At 48.6% G+C, this 22,733-nt stretch overlaps 2 protein-coding genes across 4 annotated transcripts in view; both read left to right on the forward strand.

The window, feature by feature from the left end:
- Sugp1 (SURP and G-patch domain containing 1) overlaps positions 1 to 13,089 on the forward strand; it is a 30,107-nt gene extending 17,018 nt beyond the window's left edge. For 2 of the 3 annotated variants that reach the window (XM_048427141.3, XM_048427140.3), the window contains 8 exons: positions 43 to 166; positions 4,189 to 4,544; positions 10,471 to 10,577; positions 10,988 to 11,165; positions 11,391 to 11,497; positions 12,179 to 12,324; positions 12,582 to 12,740; positions 12,843 to 13,089. In XM_048427141.3, coding sequence (XP_048283098.1) covers positions 43 to 166; positions 4,189 to 4,544; positions 10,471 to 10,577; positions 10,988 to 11,165; positions 11,391 to 11,497; positions 12,179 to 12,324; positions 12,582 to 12,740; positions 12,843 to 13,074 — 1,409 coding nt within the window. In that variant the 3' untranslated portion in view covers positions 13,075 to 13,089. The remainder of the gene's footprint in view (positions 1 to 42; positions 167 to 4,188; positions 4,545 to 10,470; positions 10,578 to 10,987; positions 11,166 to 11,390; positions 11,498 to 12,178; positions 12,325 to 12,581; positions 12,741 to 12,842) is intronic. The other variant, XM_048427142.3, reaches the window with a different exon arrangement.
- Positions 13,090 to 15,674: 2,585 nt separating this feature from the next.
- Tm6sf2 (transmembrane 6 superfamily member 2) lies at positions 15,675 to 22,176 on the forward strand. Its single transcript, XM_048427208.3, has 10 exons — positions 15,675 to 15,833; positions 16,962 to 17,065; positions 17,768 to 17,865; positions 17,951 to 18,054; positions 18,723 to 18,805; positions 19,299 to 19,423; positions 19,817 to 19,918; positions 20,258 to 20,350; positions 20,743 to 20,862; positions 21,715 to 22,176. Exons 1-10 carry the CDS (start codon positions 15,739 to 15,741, stop codon positions 21,922 to 21,924), a joined length of 1,134 nt encoding a protein of 377 aa, XP_048283165.1. The 5' UTR covers positions 15,675 to 15,738; the 3' UTR covers positions 21,925 to 22,176.
- Positions 22,177 to 22,733: the final 557 nt, after the last annotated feature.

The following is a 22,733-nucleotide window of genomic DNA, read 5'->3' on the forward strand; positions in this document are numbered from 1 at the left end:
GGGTGTGGTGAGTTGAGCTCAGTACTGACAGCCTGCTTAAAGTTTCACCCCCAGAGGACGAAGAGGCCAAGAACCTTGCAGAAAAGTTAGCCAGGTTCATAGCAGACGGGGGTCCTGAGGTGGAGACCATCGCCCTCCAGAACAACCGCGAGAATCAGGCCTTCAGGTAAGGAAGGCTCTGTGTGCACATGCAGACAGTCGACAAGTGGGAGGGAGGGTTTGTATTAGCTAGTGTGTCGGCAGTGGATCCTGATATCTCCTCTGGCTAGGAAGCAGAGAGCACTTGGGTTAGGGGCCAGACTGTGGCCCTCAGAGGGCCTCTGGTGAACACTTCTGAAGGCTCCTTCCAGAGCCTTAAAGGGCCGGAGCCTTCCAGAGCCTTAAAGGGACCAGGTGTTCAGAATGTTAACCCTGTGGTGGATGTTTTAAAGTCAACTCCTTAGAAAGGCTCACCTTGGCCGTGTCCCAGGCAGGTGAAGGACACGTTTTGTTTTTTTTTTTTGTTTTGTTTTTGTTTTGTTTTTTTTTTTTCCTTTATGTTTTTTATTAGACAAGGTCTTACTGTTGTACCCTTGGCTGTCCTGGAACTCACTGTGTAGACCAGGCTAGCCTGGAACTCAAGAGATTCTCCCGCCTCTACCCCCTGAGTGCTAGGATTAAAGGCGTGCACCACCACACTAGGCTAGCCTGGGAGTTTCTGACTCCAGAGCTCATGGGTATGTTTTTGAGTGGTGTCTGAGCAGGCATACTTGTCTCTTTCTCCAGTGTGTCTTACAGACAATCTAGCATTTACCTTGTTCTGTGACGGATGGCATTTGCTTGCTGAGGACAGGATGGGCTCGTGGCTCACAAAGGTTTATATTGGATGAGTTCGTGGGATGCCTTTTATGATGAGGTAGCAGTAGGGAACAGGAGTCTCAAGGTGTGAGGAGTGGGAACTAAAGAGGGCTGGGTACTAGCGGACCTGCCCATAAGCTGATACACAAGCCTGAGGTTTAGATTCATTGTGCCATCTGCTCTGTAGTCTGAAGGGCAGTATGCTGTGGAGCTGAAAGGAACCAGCAAACTCTAGCTCTGTAGTGAGGATTGCCCTGGAGTTCCTTCTTCTACCTCAGTCTACTACTGAGACATCTACTGAGACAGGTGTACACCACCACACACAATCTTTTTAAAAGTTATCTATTGAGCTCATTTTAATGAGAACTCATTGACTTTCATGTTCTATTTTCTGTGGAAGTCTGTCTGGCACAAGACAACTGGACAGAGTGGTAGGAATTTATTCTGAGCTCCTGCCTCTCAGGAAGTCAATGTCCAGCCCCACCCACCCAGCTTTTCACTTAGGTATAATTGGTTCAGATTACCAATTACCTGAACCTACTGCCTGGCTCTTTGCCTGAAGGATCTGCCTTAGGATAACTCATTGACACTGGGCTAAAAGTGTGTGGGTACCTGGGATGTGGGGTGGCTGACAGGAGACTATCCCACTCTCATCCCTGTGACTCCCCAGACTGGGGAAGGAATGGTGCGTTTGTTGTCTGTCACTCACAAGGTATGTGAGTTCGCATGACATGGACAGTTCAGTCTCACTTGCTGTCTTAGCTTTGTTTCTAGCTACCATGAAATGTTCCCTCAGCAAAGCAAGCAAAGAGAAAAGGATTATTTTGGTTCTTAGTTCCAGGTTACAGTCTTTTATAGGGAGAGGTGGCGGTAACTTAAAGTAGCTAGTCACAGCCACAGTCAAGAGCACAAAGAATAAATGCATACTTGCCAGTGGTCAGCCTACTTTTTCTGCTCTCTTATACAATAGGTAGTTCTTCCCATTTCAATTACCAAAGTCAAGATAACCCTTCATAGACATGCCCACAGGTCAACCTGATCCAGACAGTTCCTCAGTGAGACTCCCTTCCCAAATGATTCTAGATTGTATCCAGTTGATAATGAAAACTAGTCATCACACTTGATTAAATGTGAGCTATCCATGAAGCCCAGACTTGCCAGGTAGACAGTGGCACTTCCCTGCATTTTCCCTTCATTCCTGTCTTAGAGGGTGTGCCCATCACTACTGGTCCCTGATGTGGCCAGCATACCTTGTGCATCCTGTAGCCTGGTTAAATACTTTGTAGTCTCCATGATGGCATGCCTTTAATCCCAGAACTTTGGGGGCAGAGGTAGGCAGATTTCTCTGTGAGTTTGAAGCCAGCCTAGTCTAGAGGGTTGCAGGACAGCCAGGCTACACTGAGAAACCCTGTCTTCAAAAACCAAAAATGGGAAAAAAAAATGCTTTGAAAGTTGGATGTGGTGGTGCAAGCCTTTATTTCTAACACTTAGGAGGACAGAGGCAGGTGAATCTATGAGTTTAGGCTAGCCATGGCTACAGAGTGAGACCTGTCTCAAACAAAGGAAAAGATCCCATGTGTCAGGAGGCCAAAGGCATGTTCTTTGGGCAAGCCAACACACTGCTAAGCTGTGCCCCAAAAAACATGTCAGATATGTCATCTGAAGTGATGGTACAGAAGTAACAAACCAGCATTCAGGAGGCTGAGGCAGGAGGATCATTGGTGAGTTCAAAGTCAGCCTGGGCTATATAACAAGGATCTACCTCATAAAACAAAAATGTCAGTTATGATCTAGCATTCAACCTCAGAGACTAATGTCTGCACAGTTGCTGAAAGGCAGCAGGCCTCTTCTTTGTGAGCCAGTTTCTGGCATGCTCAGTTCAGTTTTTGTTTTTTGGTGCTTTATTTATTTTTTTGGTGTTTTGTTTTGTTTTGTTTTTTTGTTTTTTCGAGATAGGGTTTCTCTGTAGCTTTGGAGCCTGTCCTGGAACTAGCTCTTGTAGCCCAGGCTGGCCTCGAACTCAAAGAGATCCATCCACCTGCCTCTGCCTCCTGAGTGCTGGGGTTAAAGGCATGCACCACCACCGCCCGACTACATGGTCCTTCTTATACAGTAACCTAGTAATACAAAGAAGATACCACCCACTTGGCAGTTAGCAAACTTTTTCTAGCTTTTCCTAAGCCTCATGTGGACACACACACTGAGTCTATGGGACTTTGTGAGAGGTTCTCGCTTATGCAAAAGGAAGCTTCAGTATCTGACCTGGTGCTGTCAGCTCCTGTGTCCTCTGATGCACCACTAAGCATTTTGCAAGACACGTGGTGAAAATATTCAAAGGCAACTTGAACTTCCCACAGGACAGGAAACCCTAACTGCTCTTAGGACTGGAGAAGGAGTGGGGGGAATGGGAGGGTATTGGGAGGAGGGGAGGAAGTGGAAATTTTTTATAAATGAATAAATAAATAATAATAAAAAATAAAGAAAATATTCAAAGGCACACTGCCTTGGTGCCATGTGTACAGACTACAGTCCTTTCCTAAACAGGAGAGGACAGCTTTGCTTCCATTGTTTAAGGCATTCTCAGTCACTTGGAGCTGTTTTCTGCCCTCAGATGGGTATGCATAGGCTCTGTGCAAATCTACATTGTTTATGGGAGAGACTGAGCACAGAGAGTTAGGTAGCAGCAGGCCTCAGGCAGCCCCTGGAGGACTAGGGCCCACAGCTCTCTTGTGGGGTACAGCCCCATTAGGACCAACCTCCAGGTTCATGGGTGCAGGTCCAGTCCCTTGTACTGTGTGTATGTATAGCTGAGTCTTTCTTGGTATTTGCCACATGAAACTGGGAACACTGGGTCAGGTCATTCCATTCTTCCCTGTCAGAGAAGCAGGCACTGGAGAAGAGCTGAGGTCTTTGTTGCTTCAGTCCTTCTGTATTCCCATCTGGCTCAGGAGAAAGGATGAGCTTTCTGTCTTCAACTTTTAGGGGATGAGTACTTCTGTCCCTGAGTCACTTACTTACCATCAGGATGGGGCTGGAACCCAGAACCTGTGTCCTTCACTGTCAGCCCATAGGGTGCAATGGAGATATGGCTGAATTTGAAGGAAGGGTACCGAAGGTCTTCCAGTAGCTCAGAATTTTCTGATGTAAGGTCACTGGTCTACTGGGGAGGATCTGAGGGTGCCTATCACACCCCAGCATGAGCCTCTATTACTGAAGGGGGCCTAATTCAGGCTTGCAATACTGAACAGTGACTCCAGCAACCCTGACTGCATACAATCTGATCTACTCTAACCCCAGTAAGGAAGGCCAGATCTCAACCCACCTGTGTTGTTTCCCTACTTTCCTTTGCAGTTTTCTCTATGATCCCAACAGCCAGGGGTACAGATACTACCGGCAAAAGCTGGAGGAATTTCGGAAAGCCAAAACAGGCTCTGCGGGCTCCCTCCCTGCTCCTAACCCCAGCTTACGACGCAAATCTGCTCCTGAAACCCTGTCAGGAGCTGTGCCCCCCAACACTGCCTGCCCCACTCCAGTGACCCCAGCACCTGCCATCAACCCCACTCCATCCATCCTTGGGAAGCCCAACACATCAGCTACTGTGAAGAGGAAGCGGAAGAGTCGATGGGGGCCTGAAGAGGACAAAGTGGAACTGCCACCTGCCGAACTGGCACAGAGGGACATAGATGCCTCGCCTTCACCTCTGTCAGGTGGGCTACCTTGTCTTGTTGGTTTTAGGGGTCATGTCAGAGCCTGGGCCACGATTTCACTCCTGTGACTGGATGCTCTGGGCTATTTGTTTATAGACATGCATGTAGTAAGAGGCTACTAGTTCATTTCCCTACCGCCAGGCAGCTCAGACCTGAAATAACTACACAGAAACTGTATTAATTAAATCACTGCTTGGACCATTAACTCTGACTTTTTATTGGCTAACTCTTATATATCAATTTAACCCATTTCTATTAATCCGTGTATCGCCACATGGCTGTGACTTACCGGGTAAAGTTCCAGCATCTGTCTCCAGTGGGGCTCCATGGCTTCTAATTGACTCAGCTTTCTTTCTCCCAGCATTCAGTTTAGTTTTCCCTGCCTAGCTCTACTCTGCTCTGCACAGGTCCAAGACAGTTCTTTATTAATCAATGGTAATTACAGCATACAGAGGGGAATTCCACATCACACGCATGCAAGCAGAATTGGCCCTGAGTCTCCAGTGGGAATTGGGTCCAGGACCCACACAAACATCAAAGCCCTGTCACTATCAGTGCCTCTTTTGTGGACTGACATAACCTAGAGCCAGGCTTGGTGGCATAGCCCTATTATCCCAGCACTCAGAAAGCTACATCAGGGCAATTGCAAGTTCCAGGCCAGCCCTCTCTCAAAACATATATCTGTACATACATGCATGCATACATACATACATCTATCCTAGTAGGTGAAACAGTCTCACTGTGTTTTTTGATTGGGGAACAATGTTTTGAGATATTCTCATGTAACTGAGGATAACCAGACCCTGATTGTCTACCTCCTAGATGCCAGGATAGTGTAATCTCCCATGCTTGGCAAAGTGTAGTAAGTAGTGTCTTACTCCAGGGGATATGTATAGTGTGAGGAAATAGGATTGAAAGTTATAAAGGGCTGGGTATGGTAGTACATAGTTTAATCCCACCATTCAGGAGGCAAAGTGAATCTCTTGAGTTTGAGACCAGCTTGGTCTACATTGTAAGACCGGGCTAACCAGGTCTATGTCGTGATGATTGATGTTTCCCTGACAAAAACAAAAAGACTTTAGAGGGCCGAAGAAGTTAATAATGATAAATGATATGTGTGTTTTTTGATGCTGAGTGTCAAACCCAGGGCCTTCAGCATGCTGGGCTGCCTCTGAACTACAGCCCTCTGAGTTCTGAGATGATGGGTGTAAGCCACCATGACTAGCTTCCATTCTTCTTGTTTTTTCACATTTGCCTACATGTATGTCTGTACACTACATGTATGTGGTACCGACAGTGACCAGAAGAAGGTATTGGGTCCCTAGAACTGTAGTAGTAGGTAGTTGGGAACCATCATGTGAGTACTGGGAATCAAACCCAGGTCCTGGAACCAGGTCAACCAGTGTTCTTACCTGCTGAACTTTCCAGCTCTCCATTTTTTTTTTTTTTTTTTTGAGACAAATTCTGATGTAACCAAAGCTGGTCTCAGATCTTTATACTGTGATCAAGGTGTGATCCTCCTGCCTCCACCTCCCAGTGCTGGTATGATGTGTTTGCCACTGTGACTGGAGTGGGTTTCCGTCTATGATACTGTCTTCTACAGATATCAAGTCTGACATCTCTTTGCAGTTTGCACCGGTTTCTTTCTCTCTCTCTCTCTCTCTCTCTCTCTCTCTCTCTCTCTCTCTCTCTCTCTCACTCTCTCTCTCTCTCTCTCTCTCTCTCTCTCTCTCTTTCTCTGTGTTTCAAGACAGGGTTTCTCTGTGTAGTCCCGACTGTCCTGGAACTCATAAACATCCTACTGCTGCCGGGCGGTGGTGGAGCACGCTTTTAATCCCAGCACTCAGGAGGCAGAGGTAGGTGGATCTCTGTGAGTTTGAGGCCAGCCTGGTCTACAAGAGCTAGTTCTAGGACAGGCACCAAAGCTACAGAGAGACCCTGTCTCAAAACAAACAAACAAATAAACAAAAAAATCCCACTGCCCCTGCCTCCTGAGTAGTGGGGTTAAAGGTGTTCACTTTAACCCGTTTCTCTTTCTTAACTAATCACTCTGGTTAGGACCTGTATACCATGTGGCATAAGAAATGGTAGAAGCAGGCATCTTCATCTTCTTCATCAGCTTACCAGGAAAGCTTTCGGTCTGTTGCCACTGCTTACACATGATGTGCTTTTTGTTTTGTATGTCTATGCATTCTCTCACCAGCATGCTGGACAGCTGTCCACTGCCACCACTCCAGCTTCAGCTCTTTATTGATGTTTTGTGTAGGTGCTGTTCCCATTGTTAGAAATGCCATCTTCAGGATTGGAGCCCAGCAGTGAGAGCTTGCCTGTCATTCATTGCAAATCCTAGACTCCATCCCCAGATGCACATTATACTCTGTTACTGCAAGACTTCTTTTTCCCTTTTAGTGCTGTCAAGTTTTGCTTAATGTATTTTGGAGGCTTTCTTTTTTAAATGTGTATATGGGTGTTTTAAATATATGTCTGTACACCTGTATGTATACTTGCCTGGTACCCTCAGAGCCTAGAAGAGGGTATCAGGTGTTTGTGAGCCACTGTGTAGATTAGATGGTGGGAACTGAACCCTGGGTGGGAAGAGTAGCCAGTGCCATCTCTCCAGCTCTGTATATTTGTTGATGATGTTATGAGTCAGTAAGGGCCGCACTCTGCATCTCTGGCTGGTTTGGAAGTCTCTAGGTAGATCAGGCTGCCCTTGAGCTCAGATGTGTCAGCCTCTGCCTCCTGAGTGCTGGGATTAAAGGTGTGCACCACCAAATGTGTGTCAAGGCAGGAATGTGAAGGCCATAGAGTTGGCTCTCTTCTTCCATTATGTGTGTCCTGGAGTTGGAACTTGGGTCATCACACTTAATGATGGGTGCATTTATAATTGTGCCTTCTCTGTGAGGAGTGCCTCAGCATTTCTCTTGACCTCTTATTACTTATATAGGTCTTACCCAGAGCTCTAACGCCATATCAGGGCTCTCAGTTACTCTCTCCTTCTTTGGTATTTGCTGTAATGAGATCATCAATTTTCTGTGGTTTTGTTGGTGTAGTCATCTTTCTTGGGTTGTAGGTTTCCTTCTAGTATTTTGTGTAGGGCTGAGTTTGTGGCTAGGTATTGGTGAAATCTAGATATGTAGTGGAATATCTTGTTTTGTCCTTCTATGGTGATTGACAGTTTTGCTGGGTGTAGTAGTCTGGGCTGGCATCCATGGTCTCTTAATGTCTGCATAATGCTTGACCGTGACCTTCCAGCTTTCATCATCTCCAATGAGAAGTCGGGTGTAATTCTGATAGGTCTACCTTTATATGTTACTTGGCCTTTTTCCTTTGCAGCTCTTAATATTTTTTCTTTACTCTGTATGTTTAGTGTTTTGATTATTATGTGGCGAGAGGACTTCTTTTTTTGGATTCAGTCTATTTTGTGTTCTGTAAGCTTCTTATATCTTCATAGGCATATCTTTCTTTAGGTAGGGAAACTCTTCTTCTATGATTTTGTTAAATAAATTAATTTTTCTGTGCTTTTGAGTTGAATTCCTTTTCCTTCTTCTATACCTATTATTCTAAGATTTGACCTTTTCATGGTGTCCCATATTTCATGGATATTTTGGGTTAAGCTTTTGTTAGATTTAATGTTTTCTTTAACTAATGAGTCTATTTCCTCTATTGTATCTTCAGCGCTTGAGATTCTCTCTTCCATTTCTTGTATTCTGCTTTTCATGCTTGTGTTTGTGGTTCCTGATCTTTTTCTCATTATTTCTGTTTCAATAATTCCCTCAGCTTGTGTTTTCTTTATTATTTCTATTTCAGTTTTCAAGTCCTGGATAGTTTCTTTTATATGTTTGATTTTTTTTTTCTTGGTTTTCTTTAAGTGATTTGCTGATATCTTCCAATTTTTTGTTTTTTCCTCCATTTCTTTAAGGGAATTTCTCATTTCATCTTTAAGAATTTCATACATTTTCTTGAGGTTATTTTTTAGATAATTTTCTTCTGGTTCATCCATATTTGGTTGTTAAGGTCTTGCTGTTGTAGGGTCTTTAGGTTTTACTGGTGTTGTGTTGCTCTTTGTGGCGTAGTGTGTGATCTTACCTTTTCTACTCATCTTTTTCTCTAATAGGTGTGGTTGGACTGTCTGAGATTCTGTTGAATAGTCTTCTAGGTGCCAGTGACTCCAAAGTTCAGATGGTTGTTCCTCGTGGTTCAATCAGTGTCACAGTTCTAGTTACCCTGTTGGTTACTCCTGTTCCTGTAGATAGCTCGGTGCTCCTGTGCTTTGGTCTGCTCCCTTGGAGTGCTGTCTCAGGCCTAATTTGGCCTAGGCTGCTGACTTTGATCTGTTTTTGTAAATCTTGGTCTGGATCTCCTCCTGCAGAAGTCCCTGGCTTGGAGTTGGGCCTGTTCTTGTGGGGATCACTGACTCTGGATCTGGTCGTTAACTCAGTCCTGATCTGCCAGTGTTCGGGACTGGGTTGTCTCCCAGGACTGGATTTGCTCCTGGCTTCTGCTCCAGAGGCATTTTCTTAGTCCAGATTCCCTTTTCAGATGACTCTAGCTCTGAGGGCCAATCTCCAGTCCCAGAGTCTTCTGTTCTTAGGTCAAATTAAAAAACTCCTGAGTGTCAGGATAGTGCCAGCTGCTAGCTAAGAAACAGCCTTCACTCAACGGGGAGTGCTTCTGCTGGCCACAGAGAATCCAGAGCCCTGAAGATGAAGGCACCCAAGCTGTAGTCCAGAGTAGCAGCACAGGCTCCAAACCATAGGCTGAGTTTCACATCCCAGTGAATTGTGTTGTATTATCTCTGTCTGGGAGGACTTACTGCCTGTCATTGGTAGATGGCCAGAGAAAAAGGGAGTGCCAGAGAAAAAGGGAGTGTCTTCTCAGCTTCATGGATCCCCACATTACCCTTTGCTCCTTCTTACAAGCTCTCAAACAAAGATCAAGGGCGCACTGGGAGCCTAAGAGCCAAGTGTAGATTGTGTAGTAGGAGTGACATGCAAGTGAGTGTATGTGTATGTTTGCATATACTTGCATGTTGCTGAGGGTGAAACCCAGGGCTTCATTTATGTTGGTCAAACATAATGACCTGAACCACATTCATCCCTAATGGCAGTGCCCCAGCCCTGATGAATTTTTTTTCAAGACGGGGTTTCTCTGTATTGCCTTGTCTGTCCTAAAACTCTTTGTAGACCAGTCCAGCCTCAGATTCACAGAGATCCACTTGTATCTGCCTCCCAAGTGCTAGGATTAAAGGTGTGTGTCACCACACCCAGTACCTTGCTGACTTTTGTGGACTCAGCCCTATCCATTAACCTAAAGGGATCTGTGTGTTTTGCAAGCTTGTAAGGACCTGGTTTCCATTCCCAGAGATGTTTGGTGACTTCTGTCAACCGTGTGAGCACCTTCACCATGAATCAGTACCGCTCCAGTCAAGTTCTAAGATAATGTTAAATATCCATAGCTTTGAGGATAGCTGTCTTCCCCAAGGAAGCTGGGGGAGCCATATGGCAGATACTAATGGCAGACCCAATCCAGTGGGCATCTATACCAGATAGCATGTAGATAGCCTTGTAGACATGCACAGAGCTTGGTTTGTTTGTGTTGCTTGCTGGGCCTCTTAGCTGTGTGATATTGAGTGAGGACTCCGACCAAGTTTCTGTTATGGGGTATGGGACATTCTCTTATCCCTGGTGTCAACATTTGTGGCTAAGGGACTCTGAAACCTTCCTGGAGTCGACCTTTCTAAAGAGGTGAGCAACCAGTACACAAGACAGCCTCTACCACAGTGGAGCCTCTCCAGGTCAACATCTAGGACAAGAGGGCCTGTGAACCCTGCCTGGGGTATCGTGGGCAGAGTTGACACCAGGTACCTGAAACCCTGGTACAAGGTTGCCACTTTCTTACTGTCCTCTCTGTTTTCTGCCTCTAGTTCAGGATCTCAAGGGGCTTGGTTACGAGAAGGGGAAACCTGTGGGCCTGGTGGGTGTCACAGAGCTGTCTGATGCACAGAAGAAGCAGCTGAAGGAGCAACAGGAGGTAAGGCTACAGGTGGGGCACTCAGCTCTGCATCATGATGAAGGGCCTCTTGTGTGAGTGCCACCTGAGGAGTTCCTGACAGGTCCCCAGAACCAGCATTAGGTAGTGCCCAGTGTTCTGGACTGGGCTTTGTAGAACGATCTCCATTTGCTCTCTCTTTCCCTAACTCCCTCCAGAATCTAGGACAAGGTATCCTACCTCGCAGGTCAGGTGGGATCATAGCCCCAGAGCCCCCAGCCCTACCTTGCCATAGACCTGTAGCCTGACGTCTGCTGTAGCCCTTGCTCTGTCACTGAGGGTCTCCACTCTCCATGCCAGGATGTGGATGCTTCAGGTTGCAACTCTTATCCTGCCCTGCTTTCTTGGGCAAGGAGACATCCTCCCAAAGCTCCTGCCTGTCCTCTCCACAGATGCAGCAGATGTATGACATGATTATGCAGCACAAGCGCGCCATGCAGGACATGCAGCTGCTGTGGGAGAAGGCACTACAGCAACACCAGCATGGCTATGACAGTGATGAGGAGGTGGACAGTGAACTGGGAACCTGGGAGCACCAGCTGCGGCGCATGGAGATGGACAAGACACGGGGTGTGCGGGGCATGGGGGATGGGAGAATCCCATTCATCTGCACCACCTGACCGTGACACATGGTCCAAAGATGGACCTCTGTTTTCTCCTTGAGTGCGGAGAACCTCCATGAGCAATCACTGGTCTTGTGTGGAACACTGGGCACGGTTGCAAATCAACAAAGGGCAGCATTGATATTGCTAGTACTTTATTCTCACCGTTCATCTTTCCCTCTTCTCTGGGCAGAGTGGGCAGAGCAGCTAACACAGATGGGTCGGGGAAAGCACTTCATCGGTGACTTCCTGCCCCCTGATGAGCTGGAGAAGTTCATGGAGACCTTCAAGGCCCTGAAGGTGAGTCCCGGGCTCAGGCCTGGGAAAGCTGATGGGAAGGGAAGGCACCCAGCCTTCCTGTGCCATGGTAGTCAGTGCAGCATTTCCCAGCCACAGGGAAATCATACCTCCAGAGGTCCTTACTCACCTCCAAAGAAGAGGGAATTTTTCTTTTTTCTTTTCAAGACAGGGTCTTGCCAAGTGACACTGGAGTACATCTGTAATCCCAGCACAGAAGCAGAGGCAGGTGAATCTCTGAATTTGAAACCAGCTTGGTCTACAGAGTTTCCAGGATAGCCAAAGCTACACAGAGAAACCCTGTCTCGGGGGGACGGTCTTGCCATGCAGTCCCAACTCTGTAGATCAGGCTGGCCTTGATCTTTTGTGATCCTGCCTCTGCCACTCAAGTGCTGGGGGGCTCCACCTTGTATGTTGCTCCTACTGTGGTGTCCTCAAGCTGGGTATTCAGCACAAATTGTTTTTAGAACATGAGCTCTTCTTTGCAGTAAACTGTTAATGTCTCAGTGGAACTTTTTGTCAGTGTCACTTTGCCCCTGTTTACTTGATAGTAAGACGAAGAGCTTGATCTGTTTCAGTAGAGTCTGCCACTGGTGGGAGTAGGGCTCATGGGTGGTTCCAGTCTGGGCTAAGAACTAAGAGCTGTAGTCCCCATGGCAGGCAACTTCCTCTCTTCTGTTGTAGGAGGGCCGAGAGCCAGACTACTCAGAGTACAAGGAGTTCAAACTGACAGTGGAGAACATTGGCTACCAGATGCTCATGAAGATGGGCTGGAAGGAGGGCGAGGGGCTGGGCACTGAGGGCCAGGGCATCAAGAACCCAGTGAACAAGTAAGTGCAGCCAGGGGGCTTGCTGGGGGCATATGGATGGGATGAACACTTAAGGTCCTAGAGACTAGTGAGCACTGTCTCAGGTGTGAAGTCTTAACACTGTGCGTGACCTCAAGGCTGGCTGACTCAAGTCTGAGTGGATCTAGGACCTCTCCCAGGGATGCTGAGCCCTGCCACTAGTCCCCACCCCAGTACCCTGTAGTCCTTTCCTATCTGTCCAATCCTGGGCCCTATTTATGACTGCTCGCTGTCCATAGGGGTGCCACAACAGTTGATGGAGCGGGTTTTGGCATTGACCGGCCAGCTGAGCTTTCCAAGGAGGATGATGAGTATGAGGCTTTCCGCAAGAGGATGATGCTGGCCTACCGCTTCCGGCCCAACCCCCTGGTGTGTGTCTCCTTGACTCCTGCTGGGAGGTGACAGCAAAACCCCTGCCCTAACTCCCTGGAAGGTTCTGGATGGGGAACCTGCAGTTTCCTACTAACACTATCACTTTTGATTTTTTTGGCCTCCTACAGAACAACCCCAGACGGCCCTACTACTGAATACTCTGGAAACAAAAAGTCTACTTTCAGATCAGCTATCCTGGGACTGTGGAATGTTGTGGCATCCATCTCTGCCCATTCTGTTGTTACAAGTGTTGTGCTGTGCATTAAAGTTCCAGTGCTCTCCTGCCCAGCATCTTGTTCCCCTGCTGTTTCTGGGAATCCCTTTTGTCCTGCCTCCAGTCCCAGTGTGGCTCATCGTTGAGGTCCCAGTAACTGTAGGCCAGCCAGTTGGTGAGGACTTTACTCCAGGCAGGGGGAAAAGAGGCCTCCAAATACTTCCTAATATGTGCATGGGTTGGTGTTTCCTGGGCACAGCTGGGGTGGGGGTGGGAACTTGTCACAGGGACTGTCTCATACCAGAAGCTAGTACAAGAGTCTTTGAAAAGCCAGAACTTGTGCTCACTACAAGGTTACAAGGCCTTCACATGAGCAAGAGCCCAGCTGGTGGCCTCCTAGCATCACTCCCTTGGGTTCCATCCCATTCTTGTTGTCCCTGATCTGCCCACACCTCCACCTGTTGAGAGTCCTTGTCACAGCTGCCAGTTTACCTCTCCAGCCTCCTTTTCCACCACACCCCACCTGGCCTAGCCTTCCTGCTGCCCAACAGCTCTCCTGAATCCGGGACGACTACCATGGGGTGTGTGTACCCTCCTCTCATGCTCCAGGACCTTCTATGGGAATGACACCCCAAAGTTTCATGCCCAGACACGGGTTCACATTTGCCTGTAGTCACTTCAAGAAAACTCTCAAATCCAAGTTTAGTGATGATCATGCTGTCTATTCAAGTAGACATGGGTTCTCTTTGAGTGAGCATCCATTCTCTGCACCGCCCTGGCTGTCCTGGAACTTGCTCTATAGACCAGTCTGTCCTGTAACTCACAGATCCTCCTGCCTCTGCCTGACAATATGATGCTCTCTTGATTCACAGGTTGTGAGTGACAGTGGTTTGAATCTATGAGGAACTCAAAAGGGTCATTGTTACTGGGTGGTGGTGGCACACGCCTTTAATCCCAGCACTTGGGAGGCAGATAAATCTCTGAGTTCGAGGCCAGCCTGGTCTACAGAACAAGTTTCAGGACAGCCGCCGAAGCTACACAGAAACCGTCTCTGGAAAAACAAAGAAACAAACAAAAACCCAGTGTCCCTGCTGCAAAGCGGAGGTGACATTTGCCTTGCCTTTAATACCAGCACTTAGAAGGCAGGTGCGGGCAGATCTTGAGGCCAGCCTGATCTACAAATAGAGTTCCAGGACACCAAAGGCTACACAGAAGTCTTCTGTCTCGAAAAATAAAAAATAAAGGGGAGCCTCATTTTGAGTTGGAGAGATGTTCATGGCATAGCAGTGTTTGATGCTTAAGCATGAGGACCTGAGTTCTAATCCCAGAGCCATGCAGAAAGCCTGATATGACTAGCACTGCAGGGAACAGAAATGGGAGAATGGAAGCTGTACACCAGCTTAGCTGAAATCTCTGCTTTTAGTGAGACCCTGCTTCAAAGGAGGAGAGTAATAGAGCATGACGCCCAGCATCATGTATATGCACATACATAGAGCAGACTGGGGAGATGATAGCTCAGAGGGTAAAGGTGCCAGTTGACCATCCTAGCAAAATGAATAATGATGTCCTTTGATCTTCACTCAGAAACTTGGCACATGCTTATCATTCCTATCTTATGCACACACAAAAATTAACTTTAAAGAGCCAGGCACAGTAGTGTGCTCAGCACGCAGGAGTCAGAGGCAAGTGGATCTTTGAGTTCAAAGCCAGACCTCTCAGAGTTACTTTGGTGAGACCCTTTCTCGACAATGAACAAAAACCTGATCTGGAGCCATGACTCAGTGATTAAGAACATTGACTGCTCTTGCAGAAGATCGAGGTCCCAGCATCCACACAGAGGGTCACACTTGTCATTAACTTCAGTTCCAAGCGATTAAATGTTCTTTTTGGCGTTATTCATGGCCACTACAGGCACATGGGCACAAAGACAAAATACACAAAATTTTAAAATTTGAAACCTTTTAAAGTGTCCTTAGGACTAGAAAAAAAGGCTCAGTGGTTAATTAAGATCATTTGCTGCATGAGGATAAAAGTTCAAATTCCAGAACACAACAACTGGATTCCTGTGAGAGTTCCTGGGGCATAGAGGATGATGAGACTTGCTGATTTCCAGCCTAGCCAAGCCTCTACCGCCAAGGAGTAAGAGGGGGAGTGATGCCCACATGCACACTGACACATCTTTAATTGAAAAGGGAATGTCCTTCTCCATGTTCAGGTTATGATATCAGTGTGTCAGGTCTAAGACGGTGCAGAAAGCTGACCTGATGGTCCACGCTTGTAAGAGCTTTCTGTGCAAACTTGAGGAACTGAGTTGAAATTCCCACTATTCGCGAAAAAAGCCAGGTGTTGTCGAAGATGGCGACAGGAGGGAGGATCACCCTTTGCTGGCATGGCCACAGCAGAGCAGTAGCTTTGGAAGGAATAGGTTGTGGGGCGGGTGGTTGTTGTCGACTCTGGTGAGGGGGAGTGGCTACAGTTCAGCTGCGCTAGAGAATTTGACCTGGAGGTGGGGCTAAAGGTTGAGGTAAGGGGAGTGCCTACAGCGGTGCTGCCCCCGAGAGTGGGGAGGGGCGTGGCTACGGCTGTGCAACCGCTGAAAGGACTCAAGGCGGGGATCGGGGGAAGGCGGAGCCTCGGGGGGGCGGGACCCCGCATTTGGGCCGGGCGAGCTTACGGATAAGGGTGGCCGCTGGGATAAGCGTGCCGTGACCTTTGCGCGGGGCAGGTCCCTGGCACCCCAGAGCTCAGACTCGCTGAGGTCGCCGAGCCAAGCGTCCCGGAGGCCGCGCCGGGGTCGGGGCGCCGCTGCCATGGACATCCCGCCGCTAGCCGGCAAGACCGCAGCGATGTCGCTCGGCGCCCTGCCGCTGTCCTACGTGCTCAACCAAGTCTCGGCGTTCTCACAGTACGTTTCGTCCGCGAGGACCACCGGGATAGAGGAAGAATGAGGGGTGGTGGAGCCTGGGAAGATGGGAGCTGGGTCTGGGAGGAGGCCATGCAAGCAGAGATTCTCCTCCCGCTGCACTGAGGCAGGAGGATGCTGTGGTGAGGTTCTGTGGAAAAGTGATACGAAGTCTTAATGTTTGGGACGTTTATGAGTATTTCAGGGATGCACCCCGCGCAGGTTCCAAAGTCGCCTAGGGTCAAAGTTTTGTTCAAGATAAAGCTCTACTGACCCAACTCCCCTGGCACGCATGCCCTCTTCCATCGCCTCTGTCTTAGGCTTAGAATAACTTTCTCCTACACTCAGTGACCACTCCGTCCCTGTGTTCTATCTCTAGATAGACCCTGGAGGTCCAGAAAGTCCCTCACTCCAAAGTTTAGCGGACCCAAATGATGGGATAGAAAGAGTTTGGCCATAGGTCTGAATCCTGGACAGCAATACCTGTCTTCTGGGAATCTGAGTGATCCAAGTGCACTCTGGAAACCTCGGTTCCTTCCTCTGGCTAGGTTTCACTATAGTCATAGGCGAGGATCACAAGTTCTGTGCAGTGTCATTGGGTACTTGGTTGGCATTGCTGGTTAGGTTCATGAAATGTGGGCCTGGGTAGTGCAGAATTGGACAAAACCCTGCTGTGGGACATACGCTAGATGGTGGATTCCCCTCTGGGTTTCAGTTTGTTTATCCAGCTGTGTTAATGGAAGCCCAGAGACCTGGCTTCTGTTGTTATCTTCGCAACTAGCTGACCTGTCTTATCAGGTGGGGTAGATCTGGGCAAGAATAGGGTGGAGCAGATGGAAGCATTTGGACTTTAGCTAGGAGGAACTGGGCAAATCCAAATGAATGAATGTCGGCTAATGATGGAATTACTGGAATTAACAGAAAGGAATAGGGAAATCAGGGAGGGCTTCCAGAGGGAACAATATATACATGGGTCTTGAAGGATGAGTAGGAGTTTGTCAAGTAAAAATCCTAAGCAAGAAGCCACTGATGGGGAAGGCAAGTTTCATTCTCTTTTGTTGGTGTGCTTCCTGAATAACTCCTCCAAGAGATCTCACCCAAGCATGGCGTCCCTTGGTGCCCCCCCCATAGGCCCTTGTGCGCAGTGCTGATGAGTGCGCTGATACTGGGTCTGCTCTTCATGGCCGTCTACAGTCTATCTCATGGGGAGATCACCTATGACCCTCTCTATGCTGGTGAGTCACTGGGAGATGGTGGAAAACAGGGTTGTCTGGGGAAAAGCCTCCATTCTAGACTAGGGGCCAACCAAAATTCTCCATCAGTCTTTGAAGGATTCCCATTCAACTATAGAACTCAAAGGGCCTGGAACACGGTTAGATTGGAGAACCTCACAAGGCCTCCTCTTTCAGAACTGGAACTCAAGAGAGAACCAATTACGTCTCAATTAGTCCCATCAGACTAGGCCCTCCCACGTAGTCCGGGCTGACTTGATCTTCCTACCTCCACTCCCACCTCCCACCCCCCAGTGCTGAGTGTTGCAATAACAATGGTACCTTGTTCAGCTCCAGACTAGGGACTTCTGAGGCCTTGGTTGTGCTTCCTCCATCACATATGTAGAATGACATGCTATTATGCATGACCTGGGCCTGGAGGCTTGCCTGGTTTCCTCACCCTGGACCTGATGTTGCAAGTCCACTTTTAAGCTGAACTAAAAGCTAAGTACAGTGTTGTGGGCCTGTGATCCCAGCACTTGGAAAGCTGCAGCAGGAGGATTGCCATTTGTGTGTGCTACAGACTCAGACCTTATGTCAAAAGAACAGAACCTGGGGTTACACAGGCCCAAACTGCCACTCTGTTGGCTTTAAGCACATGCGCACTTGATCCTAGCCCTGCCCATGTCAACCCCACACACCTACTTCCCCTCCCTCTCCCCCCAGTCTTTGTGCTCTTCTCCTTCACCTCGGTGGTGGACCTCGTTATTGCACTCCAAGAAGATGGCTACATGGTGGGCTTTATGGATTTCTACACCAAGGAGGTAGGTGGTAGCTACCAAGACTGAAGTGGTTTGAGGTGGTCCTAGCCCCACCATGCATGCTCCTGAGTTCTCTTCTTACCCACAGGGGGAGCCCTACCTACGTACAGCACATGGCATTTTCATCTGCTACTGGGATGGTACTGTCCACTACCTGCTCTATCTGGCCATGGCTGGTGCCATCCGTAAAAGGTGAGGTAAGACAGGAGACTAGGAACGCAGGAGGAAGTTATTCCTCAGGTGGGTCCTACGTCACCCATGGATGGCTAAAAGATGTTTCCAGAGACTGTTAACAGGTGTGACTGGATGGAGACCCACATCTTCTGGACCACTGGTACCATTCCCAGTTTTTTTTAAAGTTTTTATTTTTTATTATGTATAGTGTTCTGCCTACATGTATGCCTACCGGCCAGAAGAAGACACCAGATCTCATTACAGATGGTTGTGAGCCACCATGTGGTTGCTGGGAATTGAACTCAGAACCTCTGGAAGAACAGCCAGTGCTCTTAACCACTGAGCCATCTCTCCAGTCCATTGAAAATCTGAATCTTCCTGTCCTGGAACTAGCTCTTGTAGACCAGGCTGGCCTAGAACTCACAGAGATCCGCCTGCCTCTGCCTCCCGAGTGCTGGGATTAAAGGTGTGCACCACCACTGCCCAGCTCCTTCCCAGTGCTTATTGTCTTTGTGTGAGGTGCCATTCTAGCACATAGTGAGCATGATCAAGACCCACATTCCATCCTCATAAATAAATAAAGCCCAAGAAGAACCTAGCTGAAGAGCCAAGGTGGCCTCTGGGCCCTAACAGGGGCTTGAGAATGAGGGTTAGTGGCCCACAGCGACCCCTCTATCACTTCCCAGGAAAAGGTACCGGAACCTTGGGCTCTACTGGCTGGGGTCCTTCGCCATGAGCCTCCTGGTGTTCCTCCCAGGAAACATCCTTGGTAAGAACACAGCCTCTGAGACTGCACCCCTCCATATGTCTGAAGACCCAATAACTTCATGTCTTGGCCAGCAGCCAAGGTCCCCTCTACCCCCTTTCCTTGGGGAAGTGAAGGGGAGACAGCATTAATCCTGCTATCTCTTCAGGCTATGGCCCATGATGTCAAGGGTTTCCCAGAATGTTCTTTACACAGGAAGAGAGTTTTAGGGTGGGTCCTGGGGGCAGAGTGAAAGCTTGTTAAGTAGGTCTTTGGGGTCGGGCAGACTGACAAGTTCCAGTGTTTAAATGGCTCAGTAAATGCTAAGCAAGGAGACATATTTGATGGGAAACAAAGATGTCCTCACAAGTGTCAGGTCTGTGTTTAGGCTAAACTCAGCTAGACTAGGGCAAGGAGCATCCTGGGGAGCCATGGAAGAGACGTCCAGGTGGGGCTCCTGAGTGACTCGGTTGCCATTAGGAGATCTTCCCAAGTCATATGCTCTCCACCCTGGCAGGTAAATACAGCTCAGAGATCAGACCTGCCTTCTTCCTCGCCATCCTCTACATGCTGCTCCCATGCTGGGCTGCTGTGAAGATCTTCAGCCAGTCCCATGCACCAACCTCCTACACCCCCAACATGGTGAGTGCCCCACTGTACACAGTTTGTGAAAGACTTTGGATCAAAGGCTTTGTGTCAAGCCAGGTAATGGTGGTCTGCCTATCATCCAACACTGGGGAGACTGAGTTCAAGGTCGGCACGGGTTTTATGGTAAGACTGTTTCAAAACTCTAAGGACTCAAATGTGGCTCAACAGTGGCCTAGAACCCCACAGTGAGGGGCTAGGCTTTGGCTCAGAGGTAGAACATTTGCTCAGCCTGTAGAAGACCTAGCTTTAATCCTCTGCTCAAGACGCAATGACTGTCTACTTCGGAGAGCCTCCTTGGTCCTCAGAAGACATAGAGGAGCATTTACTGAGCATCTGCCAGACTCCAGGCCTCTCTGGCTAGCTCTGGCTTTCTCTCACATGGGCCAGGTACACGAGGAGCAAAAAAAAGGCCTCCTACAGCGCCCAGCCGACCTGATGTTCGTCATGTACCTTGTCCTTGCTGCATTCTTCACTCTATTCCGGGGCCTGGTGAGTCTGCCTTGGCTGCCTCCCTCCTTCACTTCCAGACTCCCTTCTCAGCCTTCTTCTCCCAAATTTATTTCCTTATTCGTTTCCAAAAGGACAGACACATTCTTCTATCTCATACTCAAGAAAGTCCCCCACTGTCTGACCTGAAGTTTCCATGACAAATGCCTGTTCCCCAGAGCCTCTTCTCAGCTCTCTTATTGTGAATTCATAACCAAAGGGAGAGAACTAGGGAGGGCTGAGAGGAACCAGAGTGGCTGCTGTGGGCTTGGCTTGAGAACCGGAGTGCGGAGGAATCTTGTGAGAGGATTGAGATGGATGGTGGTTATCTGTGTGTCTTAGGTGGTACTTGACTGCCCCACAGACGCCTGCTTCATCTATATTTACCAATATGAGCCATACCTGCGGGATCCTGTGGCCTACCCAAAGTTGCAGGTGAGAAGATAGGTGGGAGGAGAAAACATCTTTGACACAGTTACCTGAAACCCATGCCAGCCAGGCAGATGCACATGTAGACTTCCGGTATGGCAGGATCCAAGTGCTCAAGATATGGCTTGGCTGTGCCTTCTTAGCAAGGCTCCCTATCATGTCCCAGAAGCACTCAGGGGTTTCATCCACACCCTTGGAAATGCTAGAATTTAAGAACATGTCTCATAGAGGCTCTGATTAGCCCAGCTTGAATCACATGCCCCTGTCAATCATACTAGTCTTAGAAATGAGGTGTTTCAATTTGCTAGGCCAGAGTTCTGCACCATCTGGGCAGCTAAGTGTGTATGACAGGTGTAGAGCCCCCACCATGAGTTCTCACAGCTTGTGGTCTTCCCTAGATGCTGGTGTATTTGTTCTATGCTCTGCCTTTCTACTGTCTGGCTGCCTATGCCCTCATTTTCCCTGGTTGCTCCTGGCTGCCAGACTGGGCCTTGGTGTTTGCCGGAGCCATTGGTCAGGTAAGGGGTGGGGTGGTGATGGTGGAGCCCAGGCCCAGTGATCCAGAATTCCCTAGTCTGAAGGAGATAGCTGGATGTATATAACCCCTAGCACACAAGTAGTTCCAAGCCCCCTAGTCAGAGCTAGGAAGAATCATGCTGGGATATGGTTCCATGGTCCAGTGCTTGCCTAACATGTACAAGCACATAGCTTCTACCTCCCCAGCACTGGAAACAAGCAAACAGACAAACTAACTAATGAGCTGGGCAGGGTGGACCACACCTTTAACCCCAGCACTCAAGAGGCAGAGACAGACAGATCTCTGTGAGTTCAAAGCCAGCCTGGTCTACAGAGCAAGTTCCAGGACAATCAGGGCTGTTAAACAGAGAAACCCTGTCTCAAAAAAATAAAAAACAAAATGTAACAAACAGAAACCTGGAGGGAAGGAGCAACAGCGGCTGAGAGCAGTTGCAGAGTGGAAAGACTGGAACCCATGAAGGTAAAGTGCAAGGAAGGCAGTCGAACTGCATAAAAAGGCAGCAAAAATTGGAGCTGGATGTTGGAGACTTTGAACTCCAGGCTCTAGGCATATGAAGGGAGGCCAGGAACCATGGAAGCTGTTTGAACATTGGAGGGCTCAGAGCTATTTCTAGGTTTTTGGTAGGAAGAGAAAATGCCTAGAACCAGTCAAGGCAGGGGGCCCAGGAAGTCTCTATGAGTTGATTACATTTGTGAGGAGGAAGAATGGAATCCAAGTCAGAGGCAGGGATGTTTATTGCTAAATAGTTGTTTTGGGGAGGGAAGATGTGGCAGTGGGTGGTGGCCTGAGGGTGCTGGCCTAACCTGCCCTCCTTCCTGTGTGTCCTTGACAGGCACAGTTCTCACACATGGGTGCCTCCATGCACCTGCGCACACCCTTCACCTACCGCGTGCCTGAGGACACTTGGACCACCTTCTTTCTAAGCAACATGCTGTTTGCACTGGGTCCACACTTGCTGGCTTTTCGCTGCCTGTGGTGGCCTGCCTTCTTCATGCAGTCACCACCCTCGGAGCCCCAGGGCCAAGGCAAGAAGCAGCAGTGAACATGTGCACTTCTCTGCTAGGACCTCTGTGCAGCAGGCCTTGCCTTGCAAGAATGGGTTGGCCCTTTTAAAACCGGATGGACATCTGGGAGAATTGCAATCCAGGCCAGAAAGGAGTGTAGGAGACCTATGACAAGATATTCTTGCTATGTCACTGTACCCCTGAAGCCACAAGGACTCTAATGCCCTCTCCTGGAATTTACCCTTCGCCTCCCCCTATCCTTTTAATAAAGCCCCTTTTGATGTCCTGGACATCACCGCCTGAGTGTTTTAGGGAGCTGGAGCAACGTACCATCTTCTTGTACCCAAGAGGAGAATGTGAGGTGCTCACAGCCACAGAGAAGCCAGGACACTCACAGTCAGCCTCTCAGTGGAAAACACAACTCCATGTTCCAGACGGGAGGACTGAGGCTCTCAGTACGGTTGGACACACGCATGCATAAGGTCACACTGGGGAAGTCACAGCCCAACCGGGGCTGTGGATGCAGCCCTTGGTAAAGTGTTTTCACAGCTCTATCGGTGCCCTGGGTTTGTCCCCAGCACTACATTAGCATGCTGTTGTGCACACCTGTCATCTCAGCACTGCGGAGGTAGAGGCAGGACCACCAGGAAGACAAGATCGTCTTTAGCCATGTAGCAAATTGGACACCAACCTGGATGACATTCTCACAACTCGACACATAAAAGGGTCAGGGACAATATGTCAGTCAATAAAGTGCATGAGGACCCTAGTTCAAATCCCCCAACACTTGTGTAAAAGCAAGTGGCCGTATCAACAACGTAAGGAAGTAGCCAGCACTGGGGTAAAG

The sequence above is a fragment of the Myodes glareolus genome, chromosome 23 (assembly GCF_982192425.1).
Source record: "Myodes glareolus chromosome 23, mMyoGla1.1, whole genome shotgun sequence".
NCBI lineage: Eukaryota > Metazoa > Chordata > Mammalia > Rodentia > Cricetidae > Myodes > Myodes glareolus.